The sequence below is a fragment of the Acanthochromis polyacanthus genome, chromosome 21 (assembly GCF_021347895.1).
Source record: "Acanthochromis polyacanthus isolate Apoly-LR-REF ecotype Palm Island chromosome 21, KAUST_Apoly_ChrSc, whole genome shotgun sequence".
Classification (NCBI taxonomy): domain Eukaryota; kingdom Metazoa; phylum Chordata; class Actinopteri; family Pomacentridae; genus Acanthochromis; species Acanthochromis polyacanthus.
In genome coordinates this window covers 12,790,884-12,803,061 of record NC_067133.1, presented here as the reverse complement: position 1 = coordinate 12,803,061, position 12,178 = coordinate 12,790,884, and the positions used below count along the sequence as shown (strand labels likewise).

At 43.0% G+C, this 12,178-nt stretch overlaps 2 protein-coding genes across 2 annotated transcripts in view; both read right to left on the bottom strand.

Moving 5' to 3' along the window:
- Nucleotides 1–12,178, bottom strand: part of tbc1d17 (TBC1 domain family, member 17) — a 278,375-nt gene that overhangs the window by 232,856 nt on the left and 33,341 nt on the right. The window lies entirely within an intron of this gene.
- syt3 (synaptotagmin III) overlaps nucleotides 5,184–12,178 on the bottom strand; it is a 36,171-nt gene continuing 29,176 nt past the window's right edge. Inside the window, exons 10-13 of the mRNA XM_022195009.2 lie at nucleotides 11,350–11,521; nucleotides 10,488–10,617; nucleotides 9,103–9,196; nucleotides 5,184–8,643 (exon numbers count right to left, since the gene is read on the bottom strand). Coding sequence (XP_022050701.1) covers nucleotides 9,107–9,196; nucleotides 10,488–10,617; nucleotides 11,350–11,521 — 392 coding nt within the window. The 3' untranslated portion in view covers nucleotides 5,184–8,643; nucleotides 9,103–9,106. The remainder of the gene's footprint in view (nucleotides 8,644–9,102; nucleotides 9,197–10,487; nucleotides 10,618–11,349; nucleotides 11,522–12,178) is intronic.

The following is a 12,178-nucleotide window of genomic DNA, read 5'->3' as shown; positions in this document are numbered from 1 at the left end:
CACAAATAGCGGCGTCTTCTTCTTCGTGTTTTTTTTTCTTCTGCAGTTAAGATGCCGCAGAGTACAGCACTGCCTCACACAGGTCAAAGCTACTAATTAATTTTCAGTCGTGTCCTATTTAACGGTGTGCAGTATCAAAAATGTTTTTATTTCGCCATAAGTGTGGTCATAAGAAAGTTTATTTGAACTTCACGCTTCAATAAGGCAGTTTCAGTGACTTGGTGGTTGAGGCTCTGGGCTATCAGGTCGAGGATTCAAGCCCCAGCGAAGCCAAGGCAAAGCCATTAACCCGATCATACCACGGCTCTGGCCCCAACTATGATATGCAAAAATAGAATTTCACATTCCTGAATGCATTTGTGACAAATACAGGCTTCTTCCACTCAGTAAAAAGGTAAGTTGTCAACAGCTATACTAAACTGTGATTTTTCTTCTAAATCTGTCAAATGGCTTGATTTCAATAAATATACAACTGGAGAAAAACAACAAATACTAAAAGTAGATCTGCATGTTTGAGTTCTGATGTCCTTTTCTATATATATGTATGAATAGTAGATGAAAGTATGTCCACCTGCTGCAGATACTACAGGCTGCTGCCACACTGGTGCCTCACTATCAGTCATTTATTGATGTCATGTATGATAATCAATCAGTCAGAGGGACCAACCAGTAGTTTTCCTTTAATACCTATTCCTAATTCTAGTTTTGTTATTGGGGACTGAAAGTGCAGACTGGTCTAAGATGATAGATTCATAGCAAATCAGCAGATTAAAAAATATATTTTGGTCCTGAACCATCCACTGTAAAAAACAAAACAAAAAACAAACAAACAAGACAATGCTGAGTTTAACTGGTGATTCTAAATTGTTCATAGGTGTGGATGAGAGTGTGATTGTTCGTCTCTATGTGTAGCCCTGTAATAGACTGGTGATCTGTCCATGGTGTCCCCTGCCTTCACCTTAAGTCAGCAAGGGGTTCAGTGACCCCAATGAGGATTAAACAGTGCATAGATAATGGATGGATGGATAAAGGTGGTGTAAAAATGAGCAACAACATTCTGAATAACCTGCAATTGTCAGATAATCTTTTCAGTGGGCCTTACTCGAGGTAAAAGCATGGGCAAGTTTCCCTTTGCTTTTCAGCTTCTTTTAAGTCAACATATTTGAACACCTCAGTTGAAAAAATAAGATATCAAATCAAATCCTGCTTGTGTAAACCTGTTGTATGTACCTGAGACAATATTCCATATCATAAGCTGAAAGTTTAATTAACAGTTCTGTCTTTACACTTCTCTTGAGCCAGCTCCATAACCTGAGAAAAAAATAGATGTCCACACTGAGAGTAAATGAAGCTTGGAGGCCAGGGTCATCAGTGTCTATCATCCAGCCTTAAACCTCGAAACCTCATCTTTGCAAGTGCTCTGCCAGCAGCATTAGTCATGAAAGAGGTCATCTTTACCGCAGCAGCTTCAAATCCATCTAATGACCGTCTTGAGGCAGACAGAGCAAGAGGCCAACAGAGGGATTTACACAGGGGTAAAACTGAGAATCTGTGCAAGACTTAAACAATCCCAACTGTGAAAGATCCAGCATCCCGCAGCTGCATTTTACACACTATAATTTTAGAAACATTAAGGTGGTTCAGGATCAATCTTTTAGAGTGTGTAGCTCTTGGAATCAGATTTGTCTATTTGTTGAATGAAAAAAGAACGTTCAAGAGTCTGAGGCACAGAAAATGAAGGCGAAAATATCACAAACCTTTTACTTTATGGCATTCTCTCAAGTGGATAGCAGATATTTTCCAGACATTACAGAAAGGAATATGTTGTATATGTTTTTGTTTAAAATGAACCATGACAAAAGAAATACTGTTGGAGTGCATTTTTCTTTTTTTGTTGAGCTAAAGCACTGGAGATTTCCAAATGCTGTGTAACCATATCTCCAGAAGATGTCAGCAAATATCTAAAGTAAGTCCAGAAGATGCCTATTTTTTTGTAATCACAGAGACAAGGTTACAGATTATGACTTAAAGGCCAGAAAGCCTTAAGAAGGTTTATCTATAGGATGTATATATTTAGACTGAATAAATTACATTTAGGAACAGCTCCAGAGACAACAGCCATAGTACACCGTTTATTTCTTCAGAAAATAAATCTTCTGGTTTTTGTCTTGGTGAAATTTTAATAAAATTTGATACTTGAAAGACTGAACCTAGTTGTCCCATTGAGGTGCCTTTCAGGTTTTCATAACCTAGTTTTTCATTCTCATTCTCTAGCTCAGTGCTAGAAACAGGAGGACACTTACTACAGCAGCTATCAGCGTGTTAGCTGCTGTCAGATCAGCACAATACACCAGCGGCTAACCTGTAGTTGTAACACTTCGGCACGCTGTTTCTCTGGGTCCAACAATAGCATCCTCTCCCCTGTGGCACCGACAGCGAGTCAGCTCAGCACAGCGTTCAGCAAAAGGGCTTCAGAGATCATCAAACTCAAAACCACCCACAGAAACAATGCTCCATATCAATTTAACCCAAATTCTGGGAAGGGCAGCAAGCTGTGGGCTTGAACAGCTTTTCCATTTGGGTGTCAGCAAGCAAGGCTGCTTCCAGCGACCTTAGAGAAGTTCATCTCAGGGAGGGTTTATGCCCAAGGCTACCCCCCTTGGATCCAAGGCTACCCCCCTTGGATGCAAACATTAAATCCACCTGCAGAGCTTTTTATTCCGACTGAGCAACATGGCCAAATTAAACTGACAGAATGAATCGTGGATGTTTACGTGCTGTGTATACGTGTGAATGTGTCTGCGTAGGCACCCCTTTACTTTGCAACCCTGATGCTTCTCAGAGGGATATACTGTGTCTCTTTCTGCTTTGAACTTCAGCACACACAATGCCAGCAGTTGCCAAGCAATATAGAAAGCCTGCTCTCCGGGTGTGCTGGTGTTTTCTCTCTCTCTCTCTTTTTGTTTTTTGTTTGGTCAGGGAATGACATAATAAAATATGAATGAGAAATATGGTGGGTGCCTCGGCGCTCCATGTCTGCGAGGTCCAGGTGGTGTGGTAAAGACAATTCGTCTCCTGACCGAGGTACCCAGCTGGGACGCTGAGGGCCAGATGGTCTTCTCACAACAGGTAATCACAGCCAGCATGCTGATACACTGACATCCACACAAATGGGTTCCCACAACTACCCAGAGCATTTGGGATACTGTGATAGTATCCAGTCTGTCTCAGGAGCCTTTTCTATAAAGTCTGGCACCTGTGCTGTGCAGGAGGAGAAGTTAGTAATGAAAAGAAGCTTAAATATGGATTTTTTTTTAACTTCCAGGTCGGTTTCTTTTATACAGTTTGGAAAGAAACATGCAGTCACAAGTTTCCCTTTAGCAACCCCTGTTTGAAGCCATGATAGCAGAGATGTAATGTCAAGGCTGTTCCACATAAGGTTCTGTTCATTAGATGAATATCAAGTTCGTCCACGAAAGCAGTTTACAGAGGAGGTCAGATCCTGGGGCTCAGCTCCTGTATAAATCCTCTGTTCCCTCGTGGAGGCAAGCTCCTTTAATACTCCTATTGGGGGAGGTTTCCACTTGCATGCATTCATTGCATTCATTATTTTGAAAGGTTTGGGGTATTATTTATAGTGTTGGAATAAAATGTTAAAAACTGTGTACGTGGCATAATAAGTGGTTGTATAAAAAGGTCGGCGTCCCTTTGCACAGTACTCTCAGACTGAGAAAAACAAAAGTTTGGAGTCACGGAAGGTTTTTCCAGCGTGCAGGTGCTGCAGGTTTAATGTCATAACATAAGGTGACTGTTACATAAAGACGTGGACTCGGCTGCATGCAGATGGTCCTATCAAGAAAACTGTAACAGCAAAGCATCACCCAAAGCTATTGCATTCATCTTTAATGATGCCAGGGAATTCATTATGATTGCGTATAATAATCAGATATATTAGCAATAAGAGTTAATGCCTTGCTGTCAGCTTTTAGACACCTTTAGATAAATCCCTCCAGCGTGATACAAACAACTCTATATTGCACACAACACCCCCAGTGTCTAACTTGCTCCCCCTCCCTCCCTCCCTGCCTCTTTCAGCTCACTGAACTGAGTGAAATGTCTTTCCGACTAAATGATTTTTTTTTTTTTGCACGGTGGGAAAGTTGCCATGGAGACAGCAGTCCCCCCCCCTCCAGCCCCTCCTCTCATTTTTCCTCTCGCAGTCTCCAGCATTAAAGCTGTGCTAACTGGTGCGTTGTCACGTGTGTGTGTGTGTGCGCGCGCGTGTGTGTGTGTGTGTGTGTGTGTGTGTGTGTGTGTGTGTGTGTGTGTGTGTGTGTGTGTGTGTGTGTGTGTGTGTGTGTGTGTATATGTGTGTGTGTGTGTGTGTGTGTGTGTGTGAATGTGATGTGTGTGTGTGCGAGTGTGTTTCACTCTTCTTGAACTGTTAACACTGTCAGTATGCTGCAGGTGCCCCCATGATGAGTGTGTCTATATACAGAGCTGCTATCCTCCTCCACCTCCTGTCTCCACTTTCTGCACACATTCACACATATCCTGCATGCAGCTATCTGCTCTCCTCTCCAGGTTTTCCCGTTCGTGTTCCTCCTCCTCCTCCTCTTTACTGGTTGGCTCTTCATCCTCCTTCATTTGTTTAATCCTCTCCCACTCCTCCATCCCTGTCACTCCCCTGCACATCCGAGGTTTCCTCCTCACTCTGCTTTCTGCTGGAGCTGCAGATTGCCACTGGTGGGCATTTTTTCTTTATTTTTTTGCCTTAACAAGGGACAATATCCACATGACAAATAATATGAGCGATTTAAAAATCAAGGGCGACTAAATAGAAGTAGGAGGGCAGCTGTCGGGGAAAAAAGCACACAGGGCAGGCAGCTGTGCTCCATTTTGCATTTAGGCAAAATGCGGCCACAATAAAGAATTCATGACAAAGTGACTGAATAATTACACACAACTTAATGCACAGCTGAAAGACCTTGGTGATAAAAAAAAAAAAAAGTTCAGGCAGTTTTTGTCCAGGTAGAGTGTCTTAGATTCCAAAAATAGAGTGTGTACATCTGAAATGCTCAGGGCTTTGCATTTTATATATAGCACACCGCCTGGTATGTGTGACAGCAGCTCCACCGCCGTTTCTGCTTCTGGATTAAAAAGAAGTCGGAGATACACTAGGCTGGATGATACATATCCTTTATTTCCATTTTCAATGCTTCAGCCACGCTGTTACTTACACGTTCACCGACATCCTGCCACCTGGTACAGCTGTCCTGACTGAAACAATTGCCCTGACTGAACCCCTCACTCAAATTCTCAGCATTAACCAATAAAAAAGTAAACCTCTTCAATAAATGATATATAAAAAAACCCAAACAACTGAAAATAAAAAAGAGAATACCAATTCGAGAAAGATAAATACAGCATAAACAATGTTATTTCATCATTGTTTTTGACCACAGAGATAAACAATTGCTAGGTCTCCATTTAGTCGTCATTAGTAGTATTAGTATCAAGTTCATTGTCAGATTTTGCTTAAAGCATCACTTATATAATTTTCATTGCATCAAGTTGACATCATTCATGTTAATATAAGCATGCAAACATGTTTCCCCATGACCATTCAGAACTGCACAAACGAGAGAAGACAGCGAGAGAGAGAGAGAGAGAGAGAGAGAGAGAGAGAGAGAGAGAGAGAGAGAGAGAGAGAGAGAGAGAGAGAGAGAGAGAGAGAGAGAGAGAGAGAGAGAGAGAGAGAGAGAGAGAGAGAGAGAGAGAAAACAGAGGAAGGACGAAGGAGTGGGGGGGTGTCGAACAGAGACGGTGAAAGAAAGAGGGCAAGATGGAGGGATGTGAGGAAACCAAAGGATCAAGGAGGTCGGGGAAGTGGGGAGGGAAATAGAGCGGGAAATGGATAGGTGAGGGTGAGGCGGCGGCGGGGAGGGGAAGAAAGGTGAGGATCGCTGGAGGAGGGAGAACGAGAGAATGAGTAATCAGACAGTAATCAGGCAGACAGAAACAGAGGAGGGCGGGGGAGAGGCGGCGGATGGAGGGAGTGAGTAAGAGGGAATGTGCTGGTTCCACTATGAGTTTTGTAATCTATCACAAGGCAGTAACAAAAGGGCTAAATAGGGTAGACACAAGCAGAGAGTGAGAGAGAGAGAGAGAGAGAGAGGGCTGGGAAGGAAGGAAAGAATTATGGGGCCTCGAGACCAATGGATCAATAGCATATCTACTTATACAAGCTGATCAATAAACCCCCCCCTCCCGACAAACTACACAGAATACTTGCAGGTATGATGCGGAATTTGTAACCTTCTCGTAACTTTCTTTGATCCAGAGGTAAAGAGAATGAAACTGGATCCCCTCCCTCCCGCGCGCCTACACAATCCTCTATAGAAGTGTGTGTGTTTGTGCGTGAGAGGATGAGAGGGAAGAATGGCAACAATAGCAATACAAGTAGCTGTAGTGAGGTGTTGTACTGTTTTGCTGAGGTTACAGTTGTAGTAGCGGTGATGGACATGGCTTTATAAGTCTGTATCAGTTTACACAAGGAAGTGCAGAAATTTCCAGGCGCTTTGTTTTCTCACAACACCTCCTCCTTGTTGTCTTGCTTTAAGGGGATCTAAATTTGTCATGATCTGTTGTTGGCCGTAAGAGACGAGCCTCTGCAGTTTAGTTTTTTTCTTCTTTGTTTTTTTTTTTTTTCTTTTTTCGTTGTGTTTCTTCTCATAAATGTAATCAAAACACACCCAACAATTCTAATTTTTCTATCGCTGTGCCATCTGAGTTTTCCCTCGGACATACAGTACACAAATTACTGAAAGAAGTACACGATCAACACAGTTACTTACATCAGGCAAAGGGTTAGAGAGGAGAAGAGGGCTGGATGATTGGCAGCTGATTTCAGAGACGACATAGACAATACAAACTAATGTCTATGAAAGACAGTGTTTCCCCACCTAGTGCAATGAGGCACGTGTAGTACACACACATACAATCTCTCACACACACACACACACACACACACACACACACACACACACGCGTGCGCGCGCACACACACACACACACACACACACACAAAATGGCTCCTTGTAAAGACAAGACAGAAGACACGTTTGGCTCCGAGACGAGCTTTTCAGTCTGTGGATGCCGGGATTCGGGGAGTGAGGGAGGCAAAGACGGAAAAAAAGGACGAGGGAGGCGGTGAGCACGGGAACGTGTCACACACAAGGTCACAGTGACACACACAGGCATACACACACACACAGATGCGCACAAATACAAAACAAACACACCCACAAACACAGAAACACACACTAGTAAAAGCAACACGAACGTGTGTGTCCTTCTAGAGTCTTGTCAGGGACATGATATGGACTCGGACAAAACAATTTTGTCTGTTGAAGCTCGACGATGACTTCTTGAGAAATAAAATATAAAGTCCTGGCATGATAGAAAAATAAAATAGAGTGGTGATATCCGTCCCTGTGGGATACATCCTCCAGCGAGTGCACTCCAAACAGATGCTGGTCCAACAATAAACCCAGGTTTCATTCAACCTGCTCAGTCCTGCGATAGGAAAAGTCTGGCGGTTTGGCGTGAAAGCCGGAGACATTCAAATAGTTCATGTCTCTCAGATGCTCACAATGTCTCATCCTCAGTGGACTGGAAAATAAATAATATGAATGAACTCCATTCCTGGTGGCTGCATGTGTGTTTACTGTGTCACAGAAATGACAGAGGAAAATAATTTAAAAATGACTAATGAGCACCATGAGGACTGACAAAAAGCATGAGGAAGAGGGACACATTTCAAGGTTGCGTAACATGCTTAGACCAATGAGTCTGTCGTCATTTTTCGCTCCTCTGACATCAGTAAAGACCACCGGACGCTCCGTCGTCCATCCTCTGGGGAAAATGAGCGAGTTAGCTCTGAAACCAGAGGGTGCGGACCCTGGAGACGGTGTCCAAAATGGCTGGGAGAATCCACCGGAGATGTTTTGTCCTGCTAAAGTACTACGTGAGATGTTTTCCTATACAGTACGGCAAATACTGTACACCAATGTTGCAAAGAAAAATATTGACAGAGAGATTTTCTTCTTTTATAGTCTGTACAAGGGCATGAACCTTTGGTCCTGGTTGAAATGACCATTCTACGATGGCTTTCTTTTTTCTTTTTTGTTTTCAAGAGAGACAAGTTTGTCACACCACACGCCTTCTAGATGAAATACTACACTAATCTGAAGCACACATGAACTACGCACATACTACAAACTCAGTATTTGTGTATTTATGTGTGTGTGTGAGAGAGAGTGTGTGCGTTTCCTTGCTTGATCCCAAATTTACACCTGATATCAGTCCTACAGTACTGTTTAATGTCCGCATGTGTTTGTAAATGTGTAGTCTGATGCTCAAAGTGTAGCTTGTGATGGATGTTGTTGATTTTTTTTTTTTTTTTTTGCCCCCCGGCTTGGTAAGACAGCACAGGAGTTGAAGGATTCATTAGCAGGAGCAAAACAGCACTAGCAGTTGGACACTAGCAGTGTCTCCGTGTCTCTCTGTCTTTAATGGAGAGAATTATTCACAGATGAGAGGAAAGAAAGGAAAGTCTGGAGCTGTAGAGATGATAATGACCTGAGGAAAGAGGGAATAAGGGAGAAGAGGCAGATTAAGCACGAGAGAGACAGTAGGGGGGGCGAGAGAATATATAAACAGCATGCAGTACTGTAAGTACGAGGGGAGGAGGGGGAGAAGCATTACATAACCCAAAACATCTAGATTATACAGATGCTTCTGCCTTAGAGCTCCTACATCTGACAGCTCCACAGCCTCCACTTTATCACATGCTCACAGTTAGGTCATGCTTTTAAAGACTTGACTGGTTCTCTCGTGTAAATCTGGCTGGAGAGCATCTGCCGCACGGTACACGGATGTGTGCTTAAGATTCCAATCAAGCGCGTACGTTTTTACGAGCAGAAATCAGGCAGGCGTTGGATTGTTTGTAGAATACAAATACAGCACAATACAGCAAAGACTGGAGAGCAACTGTGCGCTCAAAACCATGCTGTTGGAAAAGAGGGAGGAGATGCTTACAGTTTTAATCGGAGTGGGGACTGTCCACCACGATGTGCGGCTTCGGGGAGGATGCTGGAGCAGGCTTCGACACAAATGTACCAATCGCTTTTTCCTGCAAGAAAGGAGACGTTTTGGTTTCTTTTAATTCTGCATGGCAAAAGCAACAACCGTTTCATGCGTTCAGCTAGAATAAAACACACTTCTAGCAGTGCACAGCAGTAACACAAATACTGCCATTACTACTACCTACATGTGCATGGCGGTGGAAAAGCATGTTTACTCATGCACATCCTCATGTCTGTGTGCTAAATCTGAGCCAGCAGGCAATTAACCGGGCATAAAGACTGGGAATGTAGTGAAACAGCGAACATGGCTCAGTGTCATGTGTAATATTTCATTTTCATGTGCACAATTTTGTTCACATGTGCGAGGTTTCACTGTGATGTACGACATAAAGTGCAATATTTCATTTTCATCTGACTTTTCAGGTGCAATATTAATTCATCATGTATAATATTACTCATTAAATCAGTTGAATTGTCCTCAATAAATTCTAGCCTTATTTTAGCTTCCTTACTTTATTTTTGTGACGTATCTTACCTGCATCTCATCGTTTTTCTTATGTAATGTAATGCTTTTTTTTCTCTCTGAGCAATATCCGGCACAAGGATTTCCTTTGAGATTAACAAAGTTTTAGCTTATCTTAAAAACATAAAGCTCAGACAAGTCAAGCTTCTCTATGCATAAGTTTGCATTATATGTTGTTTCTTTTACCCGTTCATAGCTTCATTTTTACCTTCTAGACATGGAAGTAGCTTCAATCTTCTCATCTCTTTTCAAGAACAACAACAAAAGAGCATAATTGCCAAAATCTTCAATTAGTTCTTTATATACAGTTTGAATATGTTTGCAGCATCCTCCAGTATTTCAGAGGTAAATATGGTATTTAGAATTTTATTGCCGCTATAGCTAGTAATTAACTTTCTGTGATTAAAGTTGGACTTGCAAATCATATAATTGGCTTTTGACACATGATGCAATGGTGCAGATTAATTTCCAAACAACAGTATATAAAGTAATTAAAAGTTGTCCCTCCTAATGACACATCTCGCCTATTAAGTGCATTGAAATTCATAATTACATACATGGGACTTTTACCCATAGTGGAATAAATAGTTATTCCATCACTGCTACTTCTTCTACTGTTACTGTACCACCATTACTGCTGTTCCCTCTGCTACCACTACTTCAAATACTAATCAGCATAGGAGAAAAATCATGTCGGCTGCAGTGCTCAGCGCCAACAGGAAAACTGGAACGTAGTGTAATGTGGTCACAGTTGGGCCACATGGCTGCACACACACATACAGTCACGAACACACGTATGATCATATGCTCATTACCTCCACAAGCTGATGCCAGTGCTCTATTGGTTTGCGTGGATTGGCCAGCATGGCTGCCCAGTGCTCCCTCCCTGGACCGTCAGTGTCGCTGCCCACACGACACATCCCTATAACCTCATTATGACCAATGCTGACACGCAGCAAAGGCATGGCGGGAAGGAAGCAAGGACGAGAGAGGCGGAGGGAGAGAGAAAAAGCAGACAGTCCGAAAAAGGAAGGGGGTGGAGAGAGGGGTATAAAAAAAAAACAGAGAGAGAGAGAGAGAGAGAGAGAGAGAGAGAGAGAGAGGGCTTGTAAGAAACAGGCAGAGTCTCATTTATCAACCTTGAGTACTGGGAAAAGAGAACAGCAGTTGAGGAAGGATATTGAATAGCAGCTCACAAATACACACAGCCCGGTATAAAGGCCTGATGTCAGTGGGGAAGCGGGCACGAGTACAAACATACAAAAGCACACACCTATAGAGATGCCAAATGGAGGGCAGACTACATAATAGGGAGGCGGTGCATTTATACACAAACACATCAACAACCAGCCAAGTGTTGCTGCAAGCGGCAGACAGACAAACACTGGCAGGGTTACACTTCTTCCTTCACCATTAGCATAAATCATGCCTATTCATGAGGTGCCCGTCTATGTAAAACAGGGAACATCCACCAGGAGGCTGACTCATGAGAGGGACCTCATCGTGTTCAACACAACCACAACACCATCAAAATGCGACGACCCAAAAGCAACACCACACCGTATGCGGGAAAACACGCGGTCAGTGAGCAGCTCCTTCACCGTAATGATCGGTTTGATCTTAAAGCCCCCGGGGCATGCAAGCGTATAATATAATATAACACCCCAACCCACTCACCAGTCATAGTCCATCACTGCAATGATGATGGATACGCTTTCTATGTTTTCATTGGGAATGTCAAACACCAGCGCCTCGTTGTACGTGGGGTTCAGTGTGTTCTTCTTAATGGAGGTCTTCCTCTTTTTTAGCCTTCGGCCATCACATATCAGCGAGGCCTTCACGTACGGGTCTGAAGCAGAGACAGAAAGATGGAGAAAGAGGAGAAGAGTGAGAGAAAACAAGGCAGACGAGAAGGAGAACAAGCGAGTCGCAGAAAAAGCGAGAAAAAGAGGGATTTTGGTTGAGAACCAGAAAAGACGAAAAGAGAGCGAGACAGACAAACAGGAGGCAGGAAGCAGAGAGAACAAGATAAGGGTTGACTCCTGCGAACGCTGATAGGTATTATGTTCACAGGTATCCGCATCTGTAACACATAAAAGGCATGAAAATCAAGTCACCTTGGCAAAGCTGGATTAAGAACACAAAGGGAGAAAAAAGCAGCGCAGGTTGAATCACTCCAGTTATCCATTCAACATGTGCAGCTCGGTGACAGCAGCCAGCAGAAAAACACACCCACGACTCAGTCTTTATGCTGCATTTAGGCATCTTTCAGGCACCGCAGTCACGCTGGGGCAATAACAACAGCGTGTGGTCATTATCATTCGAGATCCCATTTAATCGCAGGGCATTGCCGATGCAGTCATCAAGTCTTTAAGTAAAGGATGGTATAAAATAAAATCTCTTTGTAATGTAATGCAATATTTGTTAATTAAATATTAGCATTAGCACTCAGTGTGATTTGCAGACTTGTTGTTGGAGCTTCACCTGCAGCTGATTTTACTGATGA